Here is a 27,555-nt window from a genome sequence, read left to right on the forward strand (position 1 = left end):
ACACACACACACACACACACACACACATACACTGACAGGTCGAGCGAAAGGAGCGCGTGATTGGAGTTTCAAAGCGTCTCTGCGCGTCCGCCGAGCAGCTAGAGGTAAGATCTTCTCTCATTTCACTCACTTTCATGAGGTTTCGCTATCGCGGAGAGAGAAAAGGCAAAACTCTCAGGCTTTGTGGCTCAGTTTTTTCTCCCCCTATTAAAACTTTTCCCTAAGTAATTAAAGAGACAGTGTCGCGTCACAGACAGCTGTGCGCTTTCGGGAATGCGTGGAGAGCCGGTGATCTGAGTTCACTCGCATCGAGACAGTACGCCATCAGCAGCTTCACACCGCTGGGAAGAGGCATTCTGCGCCCAGCTCTCTACTCTAGTTATTCTGTCACACTGGCGCATGTGTCTGCTGTTTATATCAGCAGTATGTGAGGAATCGCTGTGAGCTTGACCAGGCTTGTATTGAGTGAATGATGTGTGGAGATGTGAAGGGAAGCTCTGTAGAGACATGTCTGCTCTTTGAGGACTGCGGGAGTCTGCTGTGTTTCTCATTCTGTTCTTTGTTCTTCGTCTCAGAAGCTGTCTTAACTGTCTCTGGATGATATACGTGTCAACATTAATTATTCCGCATACAGCGCGTATATATTTATACAGTGTCGGAGCTGTGGTGCTAATGTAGGCAGGTATTGCAGGTTTAAATCCAGCCATTATTTACTGTCCATTTACTCTATGTGACAAATAGATAAATAAATTGATACTGAGAGATAAATAGATTGTTTGGAAATAAATTGTATATGACTCAACTTGCACCCAGGTGTATTCATTTTTGTCCAATCAAATGCTGTCAATAAGAATGACCCTCCCCCTATTTTGACTTGACACCTAAGTAGTAGTAATGACTAAACAAGTATGTGCATCATCCTGCAGGGTTTGTGCAAAAGACGTGAATGATTCCTCAGATCAGTGTTGTAGAGGAGAGCATGCTGTTTACTAAGTGACTTTAATAAGTGATCATGTGCACCATTTCCACCAGCTAGGCAAGAAAACATTTGAATAATAATAATAATAATAAAACAGACACACAGGTGAATTACGTGAAATAAAAACACGTTACACCAACAGAATTTCCACAAATGTTATCCTAATTTGTTGTGCTACTATTGGAAATTCTTGTATTGCCTTCAATAATTGATTAGCTGAATGGGGCTTTTTGCATTTAGTGAATAAACAAATTCAAGTTAACAATACAAAGTTGAGAGAGCTTCTGAATGCATCGTTTTAAACTTTCCTCAACAGTTATTTTTGTTTTACAGTGCTCTCCAAATGCAGAAAGAACAATTTTTTGAAAGATGTTTGGTAACACTTTATATTAGGTTTCTTCAGCTGTGTAGTTGCCTCAAAAGAAAGTTAGGTACAATGTACTTTTTATGTTCATGTTGTGTTGTAAAACACTAACACTTTATTTTAAGGTGTCATTGTTGCACAAGTTACATGTACTTACTATTATAATAACACTTATTTATGCTTAATTGCATGCATGTAACCCTAAGGCAATCCCTAATCCTAATGCTAATCATAGTAAGTACATGTATCTAATTGATATTACTCAGTATTTAAATGTATAATTACACTGGAACAAGGACACCTTAAAATAAAGTGTAACCTAAAACACTTGATACGGTTAAGATTGGGGCCAGGTTTGGTGGTGAAGGTGTAAAAAAACAAGTATGGACTATGTGCAAAACAATTCCATTGTATCAAAATATTCATTTAAATTCTAGTACATACAGGTGCATCTCAAAAAATTAGAATATCGTAAAAAAGTTTTCTGTAACATTTCAAAAAGTGAAACTTTCATATATTCTAGATTCATTGCATGTAGACTAAAACAATTCAAAAAAAATTTTTTTTTAATTTTGATGATTTTTACAGCTCATGAAAGTCGAAAATCCAGTAGTATCTCAAAATATTAGAATATTTCCTAAGCTCAATCAAAAAAAGGATTTGCAAAACAGAAAAGTTCAAGTTCTTTAAAGTATGTTCATTTATGCACTCAATACTTGGTCGGGGCTCCTTTAGCACAAACTCCAGCATCAGTGAGGTGTGGAATGGAAGCGATCAGCCTGTGGCTCTGTTGAGGCACTATTGAGTCTTCAGCTCGTCTGGATTGTTGGATCGACTGTTTCTCATCTATCTCTTGAAAATATACCATAGATTCCATATGGGGTTCAGGTCAGGCACGTTGGCTGGCCAATCAAGCACAGTAATCTCATGGTCAGCAAAGCACTTGTAAGTGGTTTTGGCAGTGTGGGCAGGTGCTAAAGTCCTGCTGGAGAAGGAAATCAGCATCTCCATAAAGATTGTCAGCAGATGGAAGCATAAGGTGCTCTAAAATCTCCTGGTAGACAGCTGCATTGACTTTGGACTAAACACAATGGACCAACACCAGCAGACGTCACGGCACCCCAAATCATCTCTGACTTCAGAAACTTCACACTGTACTTCAAGGAGCTTGGATTCTGCGTCTCTCCAGTCTTCCCCCAGACTCCAGACCTTGATTTCCAAATGAAATTTACTTTCATCTGAAAAGAGGACTTTGGAGCACTAAGCAACAGTCCAGTTCTTTTTCTCCTTATCCCATGTAAGATGCTTCTGACGTTGTCTTTGGTTCAGAATTGGCTTGGTAGCCGTTTTCCTGAAGATGCCTGAGGTTGGTGACTCTTGATGCACTGACTTCAGTCCACTCCTTGAGAGTGAAGCTCTCCCAAGTGTTTGAATCAGCTTTGCTTGACAGTATTCTCAAGCTTGCGGTCATCCCTGTTGCTTGTGCACCTTTTCCTACACTGTAAAAAATGATCATGATTTTAACAGTAAAAGACTGTAAAAATGCCACAGTAAAAACCTGTTAAATGATTAACAGTAAGTTTTCTTACTATATACAGTGAATAACTGTAATAGATCTAACCTTTGTTTTTGAGAAAGTAGCCTCAGAATTGACATTCATAAACTGTCTGAAACCACACCCTACACCCTCATTCACTAGTTCCTACATTAGTTAACTATATAGTCCACTAGACAGAGCAATTGAGAACATATGAGTGAATTCAGACACTGATGAACACCTGCTGTTAACAAACACAATCACTGAAGGAAAGAACCAGAAACAAAACTACAACTGACATACAGCCACAGCCTTAAATTAAATCAACTGAAATAAAACAGCAGAGGATTATTAAACAACTCCACAAAACGCATTGCCACCTCCATTTATTACTAACCATTTTGACTTCATTTCTGTCATATATCTACGAATTAACAGAGGTTTATATTTTATTTCAAAAGTTTTGTTTGACCTCACCATTTTGGTGATTGGTGTTTGCTTTAGTTATGGTCTTGACCCTTGACTCTTTAATGTTAGTTTTTCTTTGGTAGTTATAACTGTTTGTGATGCATATTTGTTATGATAAGAAAAGCCAAGCCGAGAGAAATTGTTATTAAGTAGTTTTGATTAAATGTTGATGGTCATCATCAACTGATGACCCGGTTCACTGATCTCAGTTAGTGTCAAACAATATGGGTGCTTTGTAATTAATTTCATATTGTTTATGTTAGTAATATTACTCTACAAGATAAGTTGACAAACTATTATGAAGGAATTTAAAAACATTTTGTGCACAAAACCTTTATAGCTATAGCACCATTTAGACACACACAACACAAGACATACAAAATCACAACCTAGTCTCATGGCATTGACGTACCTGGGTGCACTTTTTAGCAAGACACGAAATACGTACCAATAACTACATTTTACTGCAGTTTCAGTTTCCTAAAGAAACAAACACTAGAGGCAGTAAAACTCAGACACCGTTTACTCCTTTTCACACAAATGTACAGAGTTTTGATTAATAAAACGTATTTTTCGCACAATTACTTTAAGAATATCATGTTACGACTTCAAAACAAAATTAATATGCTGGGAGATTTGAAAACTGATGCTTTTGAATTTTAGCATCGCACATATCCAACCTCGTATCTATGGGTTTTCATAGACAGAAAGTTTGTTCGGTAGCTCACAGAGCCGTACTTAGAAAGCGAGAAGCTCCGGTTCGAATCCCGTGTAACTACGGTTCGACAAAACAGTTCAACTCTGCATAAAAGACAGTTCAAATGGCACAGTTGCATCAACAGATACGTTTTTATACCAGTTTTGCATTTGTTAACACTATCAGGTAGGTTTTAGGATTGGGTTTGGTGTAGGGTATATTTCCAACATGATAGGACATTAACCTTAAGGGACAGACCCCGGATATCTGAATTCTGAACTGCTGCAGGACGTACCTGTTGCAACATAATAAAAAGACAGCAATACGTACCTATATCAACATAACAAAAACGTGTCAGGGTTCACGTAATTAACCTGTGTTTTAGCACCACTCAGTGAACGTTTCTCTTTGAATCTGCAGCGAAACAGACAGTAAGGTACGTACAACAGTCACACAGAAAATGCATAGAGGTACGTATTTTTATGAGTCCAGGTTGAAAAATCAGCACATGAACCTCAACAATGGTGACTATCAATAATAAAAAACAATTCACGCTGCAAAGCATGCTGGGTGCCAGTACAAAACTCCCAGCATGCACTGCGGCTAGTGGTGGAAATTTTGATTCTTTCCAGAGACTCGTTCATTTTTCGTTCGTTCACCAAAATGATTCGTTCAGATTCGTTCACTAATTCGTTCAGTGACCATTTTTCCATATTACACAAATACGTCAGCATGTGCCGTTCAACTAACGTATTTACTTGTTACAAAATAAAAACCGATTTGGCTTCATTAAAAAGTGTGCCCTTCTCATTAAATGAATAAAATAAGTCTAAATAAGTGATCAAAGTCATTACTCTTTTTATCTTTTAAATTACACTCTTTTCGGATGACCAATGCACAAGTGTTTGTTTATTTGTTTGCATACTAGGCTAGTTAACATTTAATTGTTTAGGCAGAGATTTACACGTTCAAATCTGAGATTATTTTAAACGAGGAGTTATTCTGTATGTAAAATATGAATATAAACAAGCGTGCACAGTACGGATACCTGTGCTTTGCATCCGCTTTCTGCTGATTGATGAACTAGATTGACAGAATGGCCGACCTACCCGGTCAAGGAACTGGGTATAGCTACCAGTTCGTTCAATTCGTTCACGAACGGGAGATCTCTCTCTCGTTCAGACTCAAAACAGAGCCATCTCGGTCAATGATGCTATTATATTCGTTCGTTCGATCCGAGATGTATGTATGTAACAGTTCATTTGACTCTTTCAAACTCAAAGCAACTCAATGAAGGGCGTATTCGTTCACTAGATTCAACAAATCACATGCTCCGTCCTCGTATCATACTCGAAGGCTATTGGCTCGAGGTTTAGTCATTCTTTGACAGATGAAACGGTCCAGAGCTACGCATGCGCGCAATAGCGGCGCGCTGCGGTGGAGGGAGGAGTTTCAGTGAACGAGAAATATGAGTCAATGGATTACGTGAACGAGAATGATTCGTTCACCTAAAAGATTCGTTCAAAAAGAACGATTCGTTCACGAACGTAACATCACTAATTGCGGCATTAATAAATTACGCAGCTGAATGTTCTTACTATTTTCTTTATTTGCTTTTATTTTGGTGTTTTTTTGGTTGTGACTTTTCAGTAGACTGTTTTGTGATGTTCAGAGTTGAACCGTTGTTTTTATCATTTTTGATTGTCACCAATTTTGAGATTCATACGCTGATTGTTGATGTCTGTGTGTGGTTAAGCTCTGCCGGAGCGCAATACATTTATTTGTGCACATTGTGCTTAGAACTGTTTCACATCATTTGATTGTTGTAGTATCAGCAGTGCAGTTTAAGTGTATTAACGTATCCCATATTTAATAAAAGATAAAATATTGGGTAAGATCAGTGAATTAGATTATGATGGTTTTGACATCGCAAACATCAGATCGTGGATTTTTTTTTGGCTTTTCTCACTTTAAAAACTGTACACAAACACATTTAACTAATACAACCAAATAAATGCTAACTTTAAAAAGTTGAGGTTCAAGAGCCCAACTAAAGCAACTACTGATCGCCAATATGGTGACGTCAAATGAAAGCACAACACCTAAAAGAGCTTTTGTACACATATGACAGAAATAAAGTCAAAGTGTTTTGTAATAAGAAGCTGGTGATGCTGTTTGTGGAGTTGTTTAATCACTCTCTTCTGAGATCTTGATTTTTATTTCAGTTGATTTAGTCTTTGGCTTTGGCTGTACGTTTTGTTTCTCTGCTCTTGTTTCTCTTTCCTTCGGTGATTCTACTTGTTAACAGCAGGTGTTCATCACTAAAGCTCAATCCTCATTTAATTAATCACTTCATTCTCTCATTAACGTCAGTGTTACTTCAACACTCTGTTTTAAAGAGCACTTATATGTCCACACTACAGAGGATTTTGCTGTGGGATTAAAGGGGTTAAATGCGTGAGATTAAAAAAAAATACACAAACATAATTTTAACAGAAATACACCATAAATAAAATAAAAACAGTAGATTACTGCCAACCACAGCTACCGGTATTTCACCGTAAAATCAAGAAAGAAAAAACAGCAAAATACTGTAAAACCTAACAGTCAACTTCCTGTTGTTTTTTGTGGGTCACCATTGTGCTGGAGAGTAGAGCCTGTGTTTAAGTTAAGGACAGACAAAGAAACACTGATGTTTTTCTGCATGTTGCTTTATTTAAAGGCAAAAACTGTGTAGTTACTGATGCGGTGAGAATCTCTTCGCTAATTGTAATCACACGTGTGTGCTGCTGTTACTTGCAAGAGATTTGAGTTGAATTGATGCTTTTAATGACTACATAAATCAGTAGGCTTCTCTTCATGTACTTAAGCAAAACAGTTCTCAATATTCTTATACTCACTTTACTTAAACATTATAAATATTAGTTTATGAACAAATGGCAGTTGGACTATTTAAGTGCAGTCGGTTTCTGCAAATAAAATGAGTTAACGGAAAAGTTTGTATATTAACATTGTATCAGTTAATGAAATATAGTTTTTCACTGTAAATATAAACAGCTCTGTAAATCCTAAAATGTTGCTACTGTATTTTTCACGGTGAAACTCTGGCAACCACAGCTGTCTGTATTTTACCGTAAATTTAACAGATTGTTTTTTACAGTGTACACAATTTCTTCGTTCCGGTCAAATTTGCATTTAATATGCTTTGATACAGCACTCTGTGAGCAGCCACATCTTTCAGTAATGACCCTCTGTGACTTACCCTCTTTGTGGAGGGCGTCAATGTTCATCTTCTGGATCATTGCCAAGTCAGCAGTCTTCTCCATTATTGTGGTTTCAAAGAACAAGAGATACCTCAAATTTATACTGTAGAGATGGTCATTTAATAAAGCTCAAATGTAAATATTCTAATATTTTGAGATACTGGATTTTTGACTTCCATGAGCTGTAAGCTTTAATCAAAATTAAAACAAAAATGAAAGTTTTGATATATTTTTAAAAAATGTTACAATGAAAAAATTTACTTTTTGACGATATAATTTTTTTTTGAGATGCACCTGTATTAGGTTACTTATTACACGATAAGTTAACGTAAGGTTCAATGTTTTTATTCTTTGTGTTGTTCTGCATTTGCTGCAGTAGCGCACAGTAGAATGAGTTTACTTGAGAGTAAATCAGTTAAATACGGATTATGGGATATTAGACTGTTTCTTAGAACAGCACATGATTGTTCAGGAGATTTCTTTAGCTCAAGGCACCGGCTGCCCCTGATCTGAAAATTAGCTGTGTTCATTCTTGTGATGCAGAAAACATTGTACCTATTTTTGTTTTCTTAATTGTGGTTTTGGAGTTCAGCTACACAAGCTTTCATGTTGATGAGTTAATTTATTAATATAATTTTGGATGTTTAGTAATAGAAGTACTGGCCTTCTGTCCTTCAGCCTGAGACGCTGGGATAGACTCCAGCATCCCTGTGACCCTACAGAGGACAGCAGCTTTGGAGAACAGAGTGATGGATGGATAATGTGTACAGTTTCCTTTGATGAAAAACAGCCCTGACTTCTTTTATGATGCTTGAATGTGTCTCAGCTTTTCTTTCATGTGTGGACTCCATGTGGTCATTGGTTTGGACTGTCTGCTCATTCTGGGCTTTAAGAAGAGTAGAAGTTCATTGATCTCAAAATTCCTCCCTAATCCGGGTGTTATTGTTACACTGAATGATGATAGCAGCAGAAAAAATAAAACTGTATGTGGTGAAGCCCCTAGGGGGGTAAAGCACAACATGAAACGGGAGTGAAACATGAGTTCAGTTTGAGTTCAACAAGTTCCTAAATCACCTGTTACAGTGAGGTATGTCATTGTGGCGTTTAATGAGACAGACTCTGCCTGTTTTGGGGCCCAGAAAGGCCTTTGGGTGTCAGAAAGTGGTGGGGACAGTGGTGGTGTTAGAGGGAAGGTGCGTCTGAAGTTGTCATGGCAACCAGATACATTCCATGATTTCCTACAAAGGTTGCCTCAAGAAACAGAGAAATATACAGTGGAAGCCTCATTTATACTGGTGTACATATTAAGAGACCAGCTCATCTTTAAGCATCAGTTCTCAGCTGGTTGCGCTGGTTCAAGCAGGGTTTTGAGCAGGGTAAACAGAAAGAAGGTCTCTAAATACTAGCTCATTTAACAGTCATCGCAGTCGGGATGGGATCTGCAATGTACAGTAGGCCAGATGTCTTCAGTTGTACTGAAGATTACGCTTTATAGTGGGTGTCTTAAACTACTTGTAACGTACTTGCATCAACCAAAAACAACAACAACAGCAAAAAACTAAAGAGAATCTTTAGAAAGACATGTTACAGCCCACAACCTAATCCCCAGCAGACAATTTTAGTAACTCAGCATTTTTTTCCACATATCTGTCCTGTCAACTACAGTATGGTTTGGAATACACTAATGGCTTTTAGTAAATGAGGCTTATAGCTCTGACAGTGAGGCCTGCAGACGGGTAGAGTTCAGAGACGATGTGTTGGTACAAAATCTGGATCCCTGAAATAAGGAATTTAAAATAACATGGTCTGATGAGCTATCTTTCATTATATTTCCTCTAACAAGACTGGTTTAGAAGTCAGCTGATATGGCTAGTCTCATGTGTCTGTAAAGTTAGCAATGCTTTTTATTCTGTATGTTTACAGGAAGCAATACAGAGGCTTAAGAGAATATTTGACCAGATTTACACTCTTGCTGTGGAGCTCAAGATGAGTAAAGCAACTCTCACTGCTGTCTTTATAGGTAGGTTTGTTTATTTATTTTTTCATTTAATAATTGTGTTTATTAAAACAGTTTGTTTTTTGACCCCTATATGCATTCAAATTAAATTTTTCCTATATGCATTTGGTGATTCTTCAATAAATTAACTTTGATGGAGAGAACAAACTTTCCATAGATAATTTAGTGGGGAAACCACTAAATTAAATTAAAAAAATGTTTTTTATTTTTTTTGTCCCATTTTTGTCTGATTGTTAGTCATATTTCTTTGTTTGATCAGTGCCTTTGTTGGTTTTGGTTCATTTGCTGTTGTATGGACTTTGAAATAACTGAATTTTTTTGGTGATGATATGAACACCTCATAGCTGTACATAGCAGCATTTACTGACAAATAATTGCACACCTTTGAACGTTCATCAGCCAATCAGAATCAAGAATTCAGTGAACTGTAGATGGCAGCTTGCTCCATATATTAAGTTTAGTAACAGTTCAATGGGTGTGCAGCAGTTGTAGTAATTGGACAGCCTACATATAAGTTTAAATAACATGTTTAAAAAAAGTGTTAATATTACAGATGTACATTAGCTTTGTGATCTGTTTATTCACTATGTGAATTAATGCAGGTTTTAATAGCATCCCCCCCCCCCCCCCCCCCCCAAATAGTGTTATTGCTGTCTTATTTTCTTTTAGGGACTGTAAAAAACCTGGATTATGCTGTCTCGTAATTTGCATTTGTATTATGTTCTGTATGACCTATGTTCCTAGCATTTCTACTGACTTCCAGTGGAGCAAAGCCAAATGGAAAGAACAAAAAGCCAAAACAAGGTAGCTGCAATATATGTTGATAGTAATATGCATTATTGAGACATTTGCCACTAAATTATGTTCTTCTGACATTGCTTCTGCTTTTCCAGCTGTGCCAGCAATAGAATGTGATATGCGGGCTGGGAAGATCAATCTCTCAGAGTTTATTGTTAAGTGTCCAGCTAACTGCAGGGAGACCAAGGAGAAGGTGTATGGGACAGGTGTATTTGCCTCCATATCCAGTATCTGCAATGCTGCCATTCACAGGTGAGCTCAAACAGTTTGCAGTCTGTGAGTCCCGGTGTTCACCTGGTGTTAATAGGATGAATGAAAATATTATGCAAAAGCTTGAGGTTTCTTGATGAAATCACAAGTTGCTAATCTAATTGAAAAGAAATCTGCAAAAACGTACCCCACATGACACCAGCTCTTGCACCTGCAGAAGTTGTTGCAACTCCAGTTGACCTTTATAGTTATTGAGGTGCGACAAGCAGCTCTTCAGAGATTTTTCATAACATTTTAGCAGTCAAAAAGTATGGGAAACCTGTATATGATGGTATGGATCTACCTCAGGAAGGGAGAAGATGGCTTTAGAGATCTTTCATAGTCTTCCCTGCTTTGCGAACATCTGCCATCTGTAGTGTCTGATCGTCAGTCATCTGTTTCATGGTTGTTTAGTGTAATCACAACATCCTGAGAGGTTTAGAGAGTAGGAGGCCTCATGGGTCAAGTTCTGACCCTATAAAACTTGATAAATGATTAGAATAACATGGGTGGATCAAAGGGAAAGCTGAACAAAATGTGTGTGCTTCTTCAAGTCAAGTAACCTTTATTTATATAGCGCTTTTAACGATACAGATTGTGTCAAAGTATAAAATTGGAGGATAGAGTGTCAGTAATTTATAATAATAAGATTAAACACTCAATTTTCAGTTAAAGGCATTTCATTATTGAATTCAGTGATGTCATTGTCTAGCTCAGTTTAGTTTAAATAGTATCTGTGAAATCAAATTGACGATAATTGCTAGAAATGAAGTGTCCCCAACTGAGCAAGCCAGAGGCAACAGCGGCAAGGAACCAAAACTCCCTCTGAGACAGAATGGAGAAAAAAACCTTGGGAGAAACCAGGCTCAGTCGGGGGGCAGTTCTCCTCTGGACAGACGAAACACACAGTTCAATTCCAACTGCAGCCATGTCAGATTGTGTAAAGGGCTTATATGATTCCCGTGGTCTTGTCCCGATGGGGCATTTTAAATTATAATTTAATGTATTTGTTAAATTTGTGTTTTATTCATTATTTGAAGTTTTTAATTTGTATGATTTATTAATTTGCTATAATTTTAATGTATAGTTTAATGCATTTATTGTCTCTCGGTCTATTTTTCTAACATATATTTGTTTGTTTATTATAATTATAATTTTAATTTTAAATAATTTAAAAATAACTTCAGCAAATAATGTCGGCTGAGGAGGTTGTGTTAGTTTATCAATTGCTATGGTGTATCAGTCAGTGCACATGTGGGAGATGTATGCAGCCAGTAAAAAGCAGAAGGCATGCATTTTGTTTGGATTATATTCTTATTCCATAGACCACCCTCAGAAGTGATCAGGCTGTCTTTGCCATTGGATCTCAGTCAAATTTAAGTTACATGATCTCAGCTGAAATCATTCAGCCAATGTATAGCATAGCATTTTTTAGCATTTCTAGATTTTTTTTTTTTTTACTCAATAATCACTCTATTAAAGCTACCCAAATCAATACAGATCCCTGGTGTTTTTTGCTGTTATTTTGTTGTCAGTGGAGTCATCACTAACTCTGGAGGAAAGGTAATTGTGACGAAGATGGCAGGACAGATGATCTACAAGGGTAGCTTTGCCAACGGTGTCCGCTCTCTGTCCTTACCCAACCGGAGAGAATCCTTTTCTGTCTCAGGTAGTGTAGACCTTACTCTGAACAAACACTGTTGGAAAACACCTATATGTATTGGCAAACAGGCTCTGTATAGCAATCAAATAGAAAAGATAGATATGCCAAAAGAATATTAACTCTTTTTCCGCCAGTGATTTTGAAAAAAAGTTGCCAGACACCGCCAGCATTTTTGATAATTTTCACTAAAATTTCAAGGCCCCCAGAATATTTTGTTGTATGAATATCTGAACATGCAATACATCAAAACAAAGAACAGAGCCTCTACTTAAAAACAAATCTGTTTTATTCTAGCTTCAAGATTAATTTTTTATCAACACTTGAATGTATGTTCACTGCCCTCCAAAAGTTTGGAAACACCCCAACCCTCCTAAACCTTCCAACAAGACAATGACCCCAAGCACAATTCCAAGCTGTGCAAATCCTATTTGGAAAGGAAACAGTCAGCTGGCATCATGTCTGTCATGGAATGGCCTCCCCAATCACCCGACCTCAACCCAATTGAGCTACTATGGGAGGAACTGGACCGTGATGTCTGTAAGAAGTGTCCAACCAGTGTGAATCATCTTTGGGCAATCCTTCAGGAGGCTTGGAGTAATATACAGTATCAAGTCAATGTTTGAATAAACTGACAGCTCGGATGCCCAGATTATGCAGAGCTGTAATAGCTGCTAATGGTGGATATTTTGATGAATCGAAAAATTTAGTTTTTTCTATGTATAAACTGTTTATGTAATAAAATATGTTTTCTTAGTTTGTGTTGTCCCTTATCAGTGCAAAAGTATCACAAATTAAAAAGGATTCATGCCAATATTGTCCAAAACCCCACTTTTCTAGGGCGTTTCCAAACTTTTGGAGGGCAGTGTAAGTCTCATAAAAAAATCAGTTTTGAGCAAAAAGCTGCGAAAATTACATTTTTATCAAATACTACATCTGGATCATATTCAGTACGATGATCAAAGCAAAGATGCAGTAGATGGCTTTCATCAGCACTCCCAAAGCTTGCACAGGCCTTTACCACTTCTCGTTTCTGCATCTTCCTCGGCTGTGTTTTTGATCGGGAGATTCTGGACTGATTCAGGACATGCGTAATAGCGCCCCCGAGTGTATAACAGTGAAAACCTGGAGAGTTCTGTTTTTGACAGGGAAGCGTTGTATTATAAATAATTGAAAATTCTGTGTTTGGCTGGGAGTTAAGACACAGTAATTTCACATGATGAGTACATTCTCACATGCTTAACTTTTTTTTTTTTTTAATATTGGATTCATAACTTTTGGTTATGTGTATCAGTGGGTAAACCAAAGAAGGGGGTGACCTACCCATCCACTCTGGTCTTTGTACCCTCAAGACCCACCACAGTGAAAACAGGTAAGTGGCTTTAGCTGGCTCGTAATGCTCCAATATGTGTTGTTATGTCATTAAACCTTTCCTCTAACTTAAACAGTAATGCATGGTGCTAACAATGCCAAGATCAAGGGTTTAATTTCTTGGGACTGCATAATAGCTGAGTAGACAAGGTGAGATCCAACTAATGTGAGATTCTACCAGGGTCAAACTTCAATCTGAAATGAATAAAAATGGAAAGTATGCCAAAGGATATCTGTCTGACAAACACTGTGATTAAAGCCACTCACAGCTCCCATCTGGCAGAGCCTAGCAGAGTGTGGATCCATGTTCAGAATCATCCATCGCAGCTCATCATCTAGTCACATGTCCTTGATCCCAAGGTGATCCCAAAAACCTACTGTACTCCACAGCGTCGCCTGTGACAGAGGCTGTAGAGACGGAGCCGAGCTCCACTGCAGCTCCGCCCACAACCACTCATGTGACCACACCCATCACCACAGCCCCACCCATTACCACATCAGCCAAGCCACGGGTCATCAATCATAGAGTCCCCGAGGCAGGTGAGCTAGTCTTTTACAGATCTGGGCCCGTATTCCTAAAGATTCTAATAATCCTTTTAGAGAGCTCCTAATTCATCTTAAAAAATTCTAAGTAGGAGTCTTAGCTTAAAAGTGATTCAGGACTAATCTGAGAGCAAGTCTGAGCGAGGAAAAGACAAAAACTTTTATCTTAGTGAGGAGGCGGGGCTGACCCCGTTGCTAGCTATGACACATTCTTTTGAAGACTGTGATTGGTTTGTTGTCCAAGAAATAAAAGAGCGCTTTTAAGAGTAGGGTTTATTATAAGACTTCACTTGTAATTTTTAAGCCTTCACTTGTAAAACTCTCTCTCTCTCTCTCTCTCTCTCTCTCTCACACACACACACACACCCACACATTATATATGTATATATATTCTTTATTTTTTATTTACCATGCTGTCATACTTAATATATTTTATAGGAAATGAACAGCGACATAATAAGTGCTGTAACAGACCCAAATCATCACTGCTGCATAGTTGCATTTTTCCAGTTGCCAAATATATTAATGTAGTGATTACGTCCATTTCTGGCGCTATGGCATTTCTGCGTGGTGTCGGAGATGTTAGCGTGTCTCTAATAAGATCGGTCACAAACATGATCCCTGCACGATCTAATGTGTAGCGTCTTATTAACTCACTGTCATGCATTGTGTGCAACACATTTATTCTCCCTCTTCATGTTTTGTCCATTTTCTCCGCTGCTAAAGAAACTCTTAAGCCCTTTAAAAGTCCTCGTCCGTACTCCTAACAATTTTGGACCTTAAGACCTCTTTTAAGGGTTAACATGCTTTCTGAATTACTTTTTTCTTTACTAGGATCTTTTCTTTAATTTTAAGAGGAAACAGCCACATTTCTAAGAATGTTCTTAGAATTTTGTTACTAGGAGCAACTCTTAGCACTAAGATTTTTCATGAATACGGGCCCAGGTGCCTTAATTGAATAAATCCTAGTTTATTACAGTAAATTCAATGCAATACTTTTATCCATTTGTTCTTGGGTCAGTTTTTCAGTACCCTATTGAAATGAGCATCCTGTCTGGACGATATGGATCAGGTTCCCTGTCTATCCAACCTCTTTCCTTTCTCTATTTCTAAAGCAAACTCTTTCTTTCTGATCTAGGCAGCAGTCACCCGTATTTCAGCTCTGTTGCACGTAAGTCAAGCAGGCATGTTGAATCTCCCTCACGTGGCACTTCTTATGGCTGCTGTCTGCTGTCATATAATTTTATTCAGGCCCTCTGGGTGTGTTTTTAGAGGTTTACAGAACTAATGGTCTCTTGCCGTTTTCTTTTGGTTCTTTGTTTTCGTAGCAACCATCTGTCTTTTGGGGTGTAGATGGTGTTGGCCTGTGAAAAGTCGGCATGAAACAGCATTTTACTTCAGAAATATGACGTTTTTCTGAGTAACAAAGATATTCAATGCAAATTCTTCTTTGGAGCACCAGTTGTTTCAAAGGCAGAACTTATTACTATATTTTGATGAAGGTTTAAGATATTTTTCTTTAGACTAACATGCACTGAGTCCTGCTTAGTAAGACCAGGGCCCGTATTCATAAAGATTGTAAGAATCCTCTCAGAGAGCTCCTATTTGCAATCTGTGATCTCATGCAGTTGCTGACGCTCGCTAAAGCGTACAATCGCTTTATGTGCGCTGTTTTATCGGTACTTTCGCTTTCAAAATCGATCGCGTTCAGCAAGGAGGGGAGAGGATGGAAAGTGGGGGGGCACAGTTACTCGTTTGGGGGGGGCACGGCCCGCGAGTGAAACATTTCTAAGAATTTTCTTAGAATGTTGTTACTAGGAGCAACTCTTAGCACTAAGATTTTTCATGAATACGGGCCCAGGATTTTATGTTGACTTTAAGGTTGCTGTTACAGTAAAAAGAAACAGAGAATATATCAGTGCTTCAGCATTTGTTTTCTCTTAACACTGCATGTAGGACAGTCACAGAGCACCCAAGGAAAGGGTCCTGCGCAAGGTATGTTCTGCTTTGACACTGTCTATAGTCCTCACTTCCTCTGTCAGTAACACAAGCCCAAAACTCTAACCATAACATTTGTCTAAAGCATTTAGAGGCAGTTCCGTCTATGCCAATAGGTTTTCACCCCGCACAAACACAGGTAAACCACACTCCTTTTACTCTGACTGTGTATTCTATCTTGTGATGCTTGCCTATTGTGTTTAAGTTTCTTTGTACTCTAGGAATAGGTATATTGTCTGGAATTTAATATATTGCTGGTGATTGTTTGTGTCCTGAGCTAGATGAGTGTTGATCTCACTTGCTGTTTTCCTCCAAGATTCCTAGCTATCTCTCTCTTGTATATGTTTGTCTCTTTAATCCAAATATGTAACTGTTTCAAAATCTGTATATGTTATACTTCCTTCTGCCAGCTGGTGGCGCTATGACTGTGAACCACAATAGCCACAGTCATCCAATTTGATCTAAATCAGATACTTTGTTTACCATTTTTGTCATTAATTTAAATCCTCACCATGGCAACACCGGTTGAGATAAAAAATTCAGAGCTAATGACCATAATTTAGAAAGTCTCTCTACTCCATGCCCTTTTGTATAAGCTTTGCCCATGTCCAAGGGTACATGCAGAAGAAATGAAACTCTTCCTTAGATCAATCTATTTCCTCACCATGATCAAACCATTTGAAATATAAAATATCTGCTCACAATTTAATTTCTTCACACAAATGGAGAAATTGATTTGTCTAGGTTAGACAGCACATTAACCTACCCCGTTATTACTTACCTGACTCCTTACCAGAGACTCTTAGCTGTGGATTGTCCTTGTCTTCCGTCTTCGTCTGTCTTCATGGTTACCTGTTGCACTGTTTTATATGCTGTGCCTGCAAAATAGAAAGCCTATTACCATCTGAGCTAAGCTTGATGAAATTCTCTGAACATGGCTTGACATGGTTCACATGGCTTGTTTCACACATTACGTGCAAATAAACCTCTCTTGTGGAAATTAGTGTATCCTCAGTGTATCCTCCTCTGTTGGTGACAATTTAATTCCTGTTTTCCATAATTAATAGTTGAAGACAAAGAGCACTTACAGCTTTCCCCAAAGACAGAACATACTGTTTGGCACACAGTATATGAAAGACACATTTTTTAGTATATCGCATTGATAGATCAGCTCAGACTTTCTGTTGTTAATTTAGATGTATTGTGTTCTTTCAGTGAGGTGCAGCTTTACATGTGGCTTGTCTTGAATGTGTTTGCATTTTGACGGCAGGTGTGCACAGGCCAGAGACGGGCACCATAATCCGAAGACAGCCGCATGTTTCCTCATCTTCAGGTTCACATGACTCATTCATTCAATTCAGACATCACTCAGTAGCAGCTGCGATGCAGGCATGAACTCTTGCTTTCTTCTCTCTTGGATATTTTTACATCTGTTTCACATTGTTAAGCAGCTTTCAGTCGGGTGCAGCCGCAGTCTGAGAGGAAGCAGCACACAGCGCAGTCTAATCCTGGTAAGTATCTGCAGATGCCGTCTATTAGCATGTGCGTGTCTTTGCATGTGTGCTGATACACATCAAACAACACATTTGAAAGTCCAATGCTCCTTTTGCATCAGATGGATCAGGTAAAGCTTTGTCTGAAATTAGCACCTTTAGAAATAGCAAAGCAAATAAACATGCTCAAATCATACTTGACTGTAAATAAATATTGAGTACATCTTGGTTTTACTAACAACTTTACCAGCTTACTGCAGTGACATCAGGTAAGTTAAAGACTAGTAAATAAATTGGATACTAAGTGTAAGGCAACTCAGATGAGTGACAACACCATGCACTTGCATACTGTCATTTGGGGTCATTAACTGAGAAATAACAATTCCCTTGATCTTTTGATATATAAGAGGTCATTGTGCTATTAAAAAAACCTTCTGTTTCTCTTTAGTCTAAAAACAGTTTATATTAAAGACGGTCTTCCAAAACGACAGCTTGTGGAATGTGCCACTTTGTGACGTAATAGTGTGGCTAAACACTGCCTCCGCAGAAGAAGATCAATGCCTGCATCTACATCATTGTCTATTTCGCCCCGCCCACTGATTCTACATTGCTGCCTGTTTAGCCCCGCCCACTGATTCTACATTGCTGCCTGTTTAGCCCCGCCCACTGATTCTACATTGCTGCCTGTTTAGCCCCGCCCACCGATTCCACATCGCTGCCTGTTTAGCCCCGCACACATAGTAGGTAAAGGACAAATGCAGGTCTATGCAGAATCCAAATGATAAACTTTATCTGATGAACTTTATTTTTAATGAAATGCCAGACCATGTCAGTATGAACTTGGACTTTTGTTCACTTCATTTACAAACAAGGCACAATTCAACGCAGAATTTTCAGAAAGACTGAAAATAAAAGACAATGCTGTGCCGACTATATTGGATCTGACAGTAATGTCGCAACACACAAGTGTGAGTAACTGTTTTCATTATGTGATCAATATTGCTTTGTCTGTTATTACAGATCGTTTGATATGTACTGAGTATTTATGCGTCCATCTGTGAAGGATGTACGCTGTCAAACATACACAACTATTAGCCAATCACAGCAGTGGGTGTTTACTTCCGAGTCGACAATCCTCCACGCCTATTCAAACAGAGCGTTCTGATGAAGGGATCAAAGCAGGACAAAACAAAACAAAACATTCCCTATTGCTTCTAAATTATGATGTTTTTTTATGTAAAAATCTTGATAACATTAGTAGTGGATCTTAGAAAACAGTACAAAATAAAAAAAACAGAGGCAGTTCCCCTCTTAACCCCTTTAAGGCATGAATGGGGCTCCTGGGCTCCTAATAGATTCTTGAAACATATCGCAGACACAAAATATACAATGCTTTTATACAGTACAACAGTTCAATAAACAGGACATGGTTCAAATCGTTTCTAGACACAATATTGCCACTTAATTTCTCTAATTATGCTCCATTGCTAATTAAACCAGTCTTGTCAAACAAAGTCAAAGCTGAATGGACAGTTGTGTCTCTAAGCAACTAATCACGTCAAGTCACCTTTATTTATAAAGCTCTTTATACAATACAAATTGTGTCAAAGCAGCTTAACTGTGTTAAACAGGAAAATAGCGTGTTGATAATGCAAGAGGACAATAAATACAGTTATGGTGTTTATTTCTGAATAATTCTATATTTTTGAACAAATCGGTTAAGTGAATGATTCATTGACTCACTCACCTGCAGAAAGAATAACTGTAAAATCCCCTGACTGATGCACAGATTGACAGTGAAAAGTCCCAGTGCTGCTGGACTAAATATCAGGGTGTTTTGAGTTGTTAAACCAATGTAATTTGAGAACCAGAACTAACTGGTTGATTATCAAAGAAGAACATGAGAATGTTTTTAACACACATATACCAATTCCTTATTTGACTGATCTCTCACATAAAATACCTGCTGTCTTCAGACCATACCTCAACATTTTTTGTCACTTTTTAACTGCAGTAATATTAAAAAAGAAAAGAAAAAAGTTTTGACCTAGATTTAAAATATTACTTTTATTTTAATTAAATGAAATTAGTAGATAGCAAAATAAGAATATAAATAAAATGGCTAATGCCATTAATGCTTGTGTGATATAGAAAGTGATTATTTTATCAGAACTGTCTGACTGGAGTTGGCATCATAGTTGACATGACAGAACACATTGTTTTTCTTGAATCGGACAGTAAATTATCTCTAAACCTCTAAACATGATTAACAGATTAATATAAAATATTTCCTTGCTACGTAAACATCTAAAAGTCCATTTGATGTCTTGAAGTAATGTATTGTAAATAGTTTTTCAATCTCCCTATCTAGCATTTGCAAGAAGAGATTGGCCGCACCCTGCATACACACGACCTGATTGGTTCTCTGGCACCAGAAGACCAACAGGTATCATAATCATTATGCAGGTCTCATCATCAATAACATAACCCTCCATAAGTGAGCGATAAAAAAGACATAAACGTAGATTAAATATCCTTTTAAATTCCAACTGAATATCCATAAACATTCCATAATTCATGCTAATCAAAATCTGACATGAGGCCCTACCATCACTTTCTGTGTTCAGATAGTAGCCAGTCTGTGCCAAACACAGGCTCTAAATGGAGCAGGATGAGTACTGGTGACCCCGCAGGTAAGGATTTCATACACTGATGTTATATGTCTACTGATGTACCAGAGGAGAATATACCTGTATGTAAAAGAAAAATATTCACATAAATCTGAATTATGCCTTCATAGTATGCATCTACAGCTCAGGTCTGTTTTTGATATCACCATAGCATCATATCATTGTACACAGATTCCTACCATATCTGCTACTCGTTTTAACACTGCGTTTACTTCCTTCACGTGGTTTAAATAGGCCATGCCACTAGCTTTCAAGTTAAAAGTCCATGCCAATGTGCGACCCATATGCTATCAAAAACATTCAGAGCAGCATGCATTTCTGCTGGAGCTATACGACTTTAACTTCATCATTCATGTCACAGAATAGGTGGTAAGCTACAGGTTTTTGTACTCCTCTGTACAGATTTTGATTGCTTGGCTTTTTTTATGGGCATTATGGGTATATTTTCCATAATGCACAATGCTGAACTAACTGTTCCTGCAAATGCTGCTTCTATTCTGCAGCTCTTGACCCAAGGCCTGATAACACAGAGTATGAGTACCAGCTGTATAACTTTGGACAGTATTGTAAGTATTCTCATTTTATTTTGGAATAACACATTTATGCTTAAAAGTCTATGCAGCGAGTATATGTTATACATGAGTTATAAAACATGTTACATATGAACATGGCTCTCTGCGAAGGTTTCCAACTGAAATAACATTATAACCTTGCCTAAGCTGCTTCGTTGGTCTTAGCTGGTTTAAGCTGGTCTCCCAACATCCTCAAGATGGTCTGGTCTAATGGGTTTCTCAGTGAGCAGTGTGTGGACTGCACACTCCATATAAATACAACGTCTGTCCCCGTGTCTGGATTCAAAAGAGTCTTTGTTGAGAGCCTCAGTCATGCTGTTAATGCTGCTGGACTCTGGTTTGTACCAAAGGGTCAGAAATCCAGGGTCAGTTAATATTTGAGTTATCTAGCAAAAAATGTCCCTGCCTAGTCCAAATTTCCTTTCATAAACATTTTGATAGATAGCTTATTTAAATAAGTTAGATTATGTATGTTACATCATTGCTAATAATATAAGCATTGGTATATATGCAGCATGTACCAAAAAGAGTATCTTTACTCATAAATGCTATACTACAAATCATGCCTGGATTAATGAGAAGAAACGTTTAAGCATTTGCCATTTACTGCATATTTATTCAAAGCATCAGTCATCATGGCTGTGAAATCGGAGTTGTGTGCACAGCTCTAGTGAGTATGTTACTGGTTGTGTAACTGTAGTGAGAAGGGGTCACCAACACTGTGAGCCACTGTGTCTTTGTGAAACTGGAGGCCTGATTCATGTGTGCATGTTTTCTGTTTTCAGCTCCTGCGCCAGAACACAAGCCTCCATCTGAGACCAGTTCCCCAGTTCCTGAAGTGTTGTCTCAAGGAGATTCAAGTACAATTCCTTCATGCTCCTTCAAAACTGTCACTAATTGTGAGACTATTATTCACTTCCTGTCATGGCTCTCATTTTATGCTCATCTTGTCTTTGTAGACTGTAAAGTTGATATTGCATTCCTAATGGATGGCAGCTGGAGCATTGGGAAACGCCGTTTTGAGATTCAGAAAGACTTCCTTGTGGGGGTTTCTCAGGTCATTAACGTGGGTGTAGCTGGACCCATGATGGGCATCATTCAATATGGGTAATAATGTGTCCCTGTCCCAGAAAACACTCAAATACTTGAAGTATTAATAAGAATAAGTGAGGGACTATCACATAAAACATAATATCATTAGTATTGGTAGATATTCACAAGTAAAATGAGGCTTTAGCATGCATAAATGTTCACTCACTTGGATAGCCACTGAAACATACAGTATCAATATACTGACAGTGTCTAAAATGAAAACACATTTACACAAGGTCTTCACGTATGCATAAATGTGTATGAATCCTTAGAAGATTGTACACTATTGAATTTAAGGAACTTATAGCATGGTTTAATTAATGTATAATATATTATTCAGTGAACTTAATGATCTATAGGCACATTTGTACATCTCTAATGTCAGTGCTGTAATTACATTGATAATGTGCAATTTAGTGTGTACCCAACGTACTAAAACATACGTATACACAGGTAGATCATGCTGATAAAACGTATCAACATTTCATTTCTGATCCAGGGATGATCCAGTCACAGAATTCAGTCTAAAACATTTCTCCAGCTCCATTGACCTGACGCCGGCCATCAGCAAAATAGTCCAGAAGGGCGGTCTGTCCAATGTAGGTGAGTGAATAACCCTGAACTATATCCCAATGGCCAAAGAGCAGAAGTCTTCACATGGTTTCACTGAATTTCACCCTGTTAGCACATCTCCGTTTCAAATAAGATCTAAATCTGAGCTAGGAACTGTGGCTAAATTACAGGGCTGGTGCCACTCTGTGGTGGTTTTGTGTAAGCTGACCAAATGCCTGAGGTTTATCCAACCTAGAGATTAGTTTTTCACAATGGTTGTATGGTTTGTGTTTCACTTTAATATAACAGAGGAATCCTGTAAAAAAAAGCAGCTGCCCTCTCTAGCAGAGCTGTAAAGTTAAAGATAGCCTGAGGACACAACATTATCTGCTTTGATGAATCTGGTTGGATGATGTTTAATCAGGACCATAGCCCTTCATCTTCTGTATATGATTTACACAATCCTGCTTGTTTGGACTCTGAAATCCCCGAGGGCTGCAGTGACCCCCAAAACTATTTGGGCACTAAAGATATGAAGCAAGATATGAATTTTAGATAGCAGCATATCAAAGCAAGTGTCATGTATTGTAGAGAAACATGATACACCTTTTTACACATTTCACTGCTTAAACTGGAATGTTAAAACAATAGATCTAGTGTTGAAAATATAGATATTTGGTTGTGGTAAATGTATCAAGCTTGGTGAACTAGAGGAGAACTGACTTTCTTGCATCCACTAAAAATCACAAAAAATCATTAAAGTACATTAAGCATAAATGATAGTGAATATTTAAAGTTAGTAAAGAGAAACTCTCCCGCTGCATTTGAGACAGAGATACAGACACTTGATCTAAAAGCTGGAAGATACTACATGACTTTTTAAAACACTAGGCATCGTACATTTGCTGGCTTTATAAATGGTTAGAGAGGAAAGAACTGAAAATCACACCGAACAATCTTTATCCATCATATACTACGTAATTTTACCTGAAATCAGTCAACTTCGACTGAAGATTGCCAAATCGATTGAAGATTGCCTTTGACTCCAAATCTTAGCACTGACTCATCCAGATGAGTGAAAATGTCCAGACGACGAGTGAAACTCATCTAGACAATGGGGCAGAAATCTGGGCAAAAGTCATGTAGAGTTTTAGAATCCTTCATGCACCAACATTCAGAAGCTTTTAGGTGTGCCTTACATTCCCCAGTACTTTTTAAGGTCCATTTAATGTAGCATTTGTATAAGTATGAAAATTTGAGCAATCAATTACAAGTGGTGGAAACAAAGATAAAGAGAGGTTTTGCAGTTTAAGTAACTACTGCATTGATAGTTTTCAGTTTTAGCGTGCTGCACTCTTGCCTTTTCCTGAAGTCCTGGAAGCATTTAAGGAAAGCATTTCAGGGCAGAGACTGGACCCGAAACAGTGCTGCAATTGAAAAACGGCAGAGCGTGTTCACAGGGAGGAAGGTCGATGGAACTGTAGCTGTTTTGTACTGATTCTGGCTCTGTGGCCCTTTAAGGAAAGGCCCTCTCCTACATCAACAAGCATTTCTTCAGTGATGCTAATGGAAACCGAGGTGGGGCGCCTAATGTGGCTGTGGTCCTGGTGGACGGCTGGCCCACTGACGAAGTGGAGGAGGCCTCACGTCTGGCCAGAGAGTCAGGCATCAACATCTTCTTTGTCACCATCGAGGGCCCAGATGAGAATGAAAAACAGAACGTGGTGGAGACCAACTTTGTTGACAAGGTATTAATATTGATTAAAGGTACAGTTTGATACATACCAGAATTTCATGGCAAACAAACATAATTGAGGGACACAGAGGGAACTTTATTTCTTGTTTTGGTGTGTAGGCTGTGTGCAGAACCAATGGCTTCTTCTCGTTCCCTATAATGAGCTGGTTTGCTTTGCGCAAAGCAGTACAGCCTCTGGTGAAGCGCGTGTGCGACACAGACCGCCTGGTGTGCAGTAAGACCTGCCTTAACGCCAACGACATTGCCTTCGTCATCGACGGCTCCAGCAGCGTGGGAACCGGAAACTTCCGCACCGTGCTCCAGTTCGTCGCAAACGTGACGCAGGAATTTGAGATCTCAGACACGGATACGCGTGTAGGAATCGTACAATACACGTATGAACAGAGGCTTGAGTTCGCCTTCGGGCAATACAACAACAAAGCTGATCTGCTCAATGCTATCAAGCGTATAAACTACTGGAGCGGAGGTACCAGCACGGGAGCTGCCATCACATTTGCTGCAGATCAACTGTTCAGCAAATCCAAACCCAACAAGCGCAAGATCATGATTGTCATCACAGACGGACGCTCCTACGATGACGTCCGGGCCCCGGCACTGGCGGTACATCGTAAAGGTGAGTGCAGTGGAACGCAGTAGGTCCCTGGATCAGTACCCGTGGTTGTTTCTGGAACAGTCAGTTGGTACTTTTACATGGACAACAATAATCTGATTTTAATGCGATTAAGAATCTACCAAACAGAGATTTTTGATTACCTAATCCGGCTAAAGTCATACTCTAAGTAAACACCAATCGAATCAGGACATGTGGAGTATTCCTATTTTAGTTGCATTATCGAAGTGCAGTACAGAAATGTACACACCTTAATCACAATATTACCATCATGTAGGACTTCTCGCTGCATTTTGCAACAGGATCCACACACGGAAGTGGTCAACCGTTTGACGGCAAACAAAAGAGCATGGCTTCAACAACGCCGTCGTCTGTTTGCACGTATAGCATGATAAATAATTAACTGCACTTCAAGCTTTCAAAAAAATTTAAATGAAACACTCAAACCTGTATATTGCATCATTACGAAGATTAACTAAATGTTGGAACTCGAAATTCTGTAGGGAACGTCGGATGGCATCGCATGGGGATGTAATGACGTGCCATTAATCGTGTACTATAACATGTAAAATGGGAACATGAATGGAACATTCTAAAAGCAACTCATGTAATTTTTAATCATAATATTGTCTTATTTAGAATTAAGTAAATAATTAGATTACTGATGTCCATGTAAATGTTGTCAGTGACTGATTTATAGGAATGTTGTTCCAGGATCAGTCAGAGATGTAGACCCAGAAATATGGGTAAATCACATTAAATATCAAAATTCACAGTCAAGGCTGTAGCAAGAAAATTCTCAGTTACTGAAGGATAAACGTACATATTTTAGAGGATGTATTTACAGTGTCTATGAATGTGAAGGAAGTGGACTTCCAGACCAGCACTGCCTGCATTTTTTAAGTATTGTACTCTCCCGTATCTCATGCACCAGGTGTGATCGCATACTCCATTGGTATAGCCTGGGCAGCACAGGACGAGCTGGAATACATCGCCACCGACCCCGACAGAGACCACTCTTTCTTCGTGGATGAGTTTGACAACCTCTATAAGTATGTACCAAAGATTATTCACAATATCTGCAATGAGTTCAACTCCCAGCCACGTAACTGAACCAGGCCTACCAATGGAAATTGTGGAATATCACAAAAATCCAAGGAGTAAGTGCATTACCACACAGTTAGAAATACAGCGTTATAAATTTAGCATGCTGTAGTTAGAAGCCTTACTTTCTGGATGAAAAGCTTAGAGGATGGCAGCATGTTTCCAGATTAGATTTTTTGCAATTTAAACAAAATACAATGTGGAAAGGGTAAATACATCAGTGGATGTGTGTTCGGTGATTTTGGATTAACGTGATGGATTTCACAGAGTTACAGATTTTCTGATGTGCACATCCACAGAGGTATAAGAGAAAATACTTGCTTTCAGTTTTTGCATAAATAGTTTCAGTTATATACTATTTATATTTTACATGCTGAACACAAGAATATGAAAAATATATATAAATTAACAATAATATCTTTGTTCATATGGAAAGCGTATAGCTAACTGTCTGCACAAGAAAAAGATGTTGATGAGTTACAGAGAATACAACTAAATTTAAAGAAAAATGGCAATATTTCAAAATCTCATGTTGTCCTAACTGTTCTAACAGACTGTTTTTTTTTTTCTTGTTAGTTTAAATTCATAAAATGTAATTTTTGTATTTGTATATATAAAAAATGCTTGTATTTTTGTCAACTGATCATATATTTTAATGCAGTTTTTAATAAAATGATTATTAAAAACCAGCAAATTCACGATTTTGGATTGAAATGTACACTGTCTAGGAGAGAATATCTTTTATCTATCTTATGCTAAAATGTTGATAATTAGTTAGGGTAATTAATGTGTCATGCCATAGCATGCAAGTACATTTTTTGTTTGTTCTTTACATTTCAGGCACACATGACAAGTAGATTTATATGCTGAGATTTAAAAAACAAAATAAAATAAAAAAACAAAACGTAATGTAAATCATGGCCAAGAGTGTTAGTGCCTTATTAAGTGCCTGGCATATGCCATGCTATTGAGAGTAAAATAGAACACTGCTCAGAGAAATCTGAGGACGAGACAGTCCTCTTGTGGCTTTATGGTGAACGGTGAACTGCTCATTCTTCTCTGGTCAGACTGTTAGGGCTGGATATATGCATAGGCATTCTAGGCCCTGTATTATTCATGTAGTAGCATTAGATATTTGCTACTGTTGAAAAACAACCTGCCTGACAGTCAACATCGTCATTTAGTGAAGCATTTTATACAAAGCAACAAACTTGAAATTAAATCAGTGGTGATATTAAATGAATCTGTCCAAACATTCACAATAGAACCGTTATTAATACTACATAATTTGATTTCAATATACATCTGTGCTGTCCTTGAAAGCCTCTTGTAAAAGAGTTTGTACAGCTTATCGACTCTTCCATGGCATGCAAATTTCACTTTATGAGGTTTTTTAACATTGATGTGAGTTCCCTTAGCCTGCCTATGGTCCCCCAGTGGCTAGAAATGGCAATAGGTGTAAACCGAGCCCTGGGTATCCTGCTTCGCCTTTGAGAAAATGAAAGCTCAGATGGCCCAATCTGGAATCTTCCCCTTATGTCGTCATGTGGGGAAAGGTTACCTCCCCTTTCTCTGCTTTGCCCGCCCAAGAGAAAATGAGCTACGACCGTGCGAGGAGAGCGAGAGACATCATGGCTTGCAAACGAGCGAAGCATTGTTTTTTGGCACTTCAGATCTGTTCTACTCTATGAACTGTCACATACTGTAATACAACTGAATGCCCAATAAAGCTGTTCACATTT

The 27,555-nt window shown here is 38.2% G+C and overlaps 1 protein-coding gene across 24 annotated transcripts; it reads left to right on the forward strand.

The window, feature by feature from the left end:
* Positions 1–27,555, forward strand: vit (vitrin). 24 transcript variants are annotated; one of them, XM_079439535.1, is made up of 21 exons: positions 3–104; positions 9,232–9,328; positions 10,070–10,129; positions 10,219–10,375; positions 11,908–12,041; positions 13,327–13,404; positions 13,794–13,943; positions 14,968–15,018; positions 15,903–15,941; positions 16,030–16,083; positions 17,215–17,277; positions 17,393–17,455; positions 19,809–19,883; positions 20,065–20,130; positions 20,631–20,693; positions 21,485–21,559; positions 21,659–21,806; positions 22,291–22,394; positions 23,865–24,091; positions 24,199–24,712; positions 25,644–27,555. In XM_079439535.1, exons 2-21 carry the CDS (start codon positions 9,295–9,297, stop codon positions 25,820–25,822), a joined length of 2,334 nt encoding a protein of 777 aa, XP_079295661.1. In that variant the 5' UTR covers positions 3–104; positions 9,232–9,294; the 3' UTR covers positions 25,823–27,555. The 24 variants fall into 24 exon arrangements, with proteins under 24 accessions (XP_079295673.1, XP_079295661.1, XP_079295672.1 ...); XM_079439546.1 differs by having other exon boundaries at positions 17,396–17,455; XM_079439552.1 differs by lacking the exon at positions 14,968–15,018 and adding an exon at positions 15,085–15,117.

This window comes from Barbus barbus (genome assembly GCF_936440315.1).
Source record: "Barbus barbus genome assembly, chromosome: 18".
NCBI classification, from domain to species: Eukaryota; Metazoa; Chordata; class Actinopteri; order Cypriniformes; family Cyprinidae; genus Barbus; species Barbus barbus.

What these genes read in the sequence shown, in the direction of transcription:
- vit (XM_079439535.1), top strand. Translation starts at nt 9,295, where the DNA reads ATGAGTAAAGCAACTCTCACTGCTGTCTTTATAG. An exon ending in TCATAGAGTCCCCGAGGCAG is followed by an intron (nt 13,944 to 14,967) that starts GTGAGCTAGTCT and finishes TTCTTGGGTCAG; the next exon opens with TTTTTCAGTACCCTATTGAA. An exon ending in GGGCGGTCTGTCCAATGTAG is followed by an intron (nt 22,395 to 23,864) that starts GTGAGTGAATAA and finishes TGGCCCTTTAAG; the next exon opens with GAAAGGCCCTCTCCTACATC.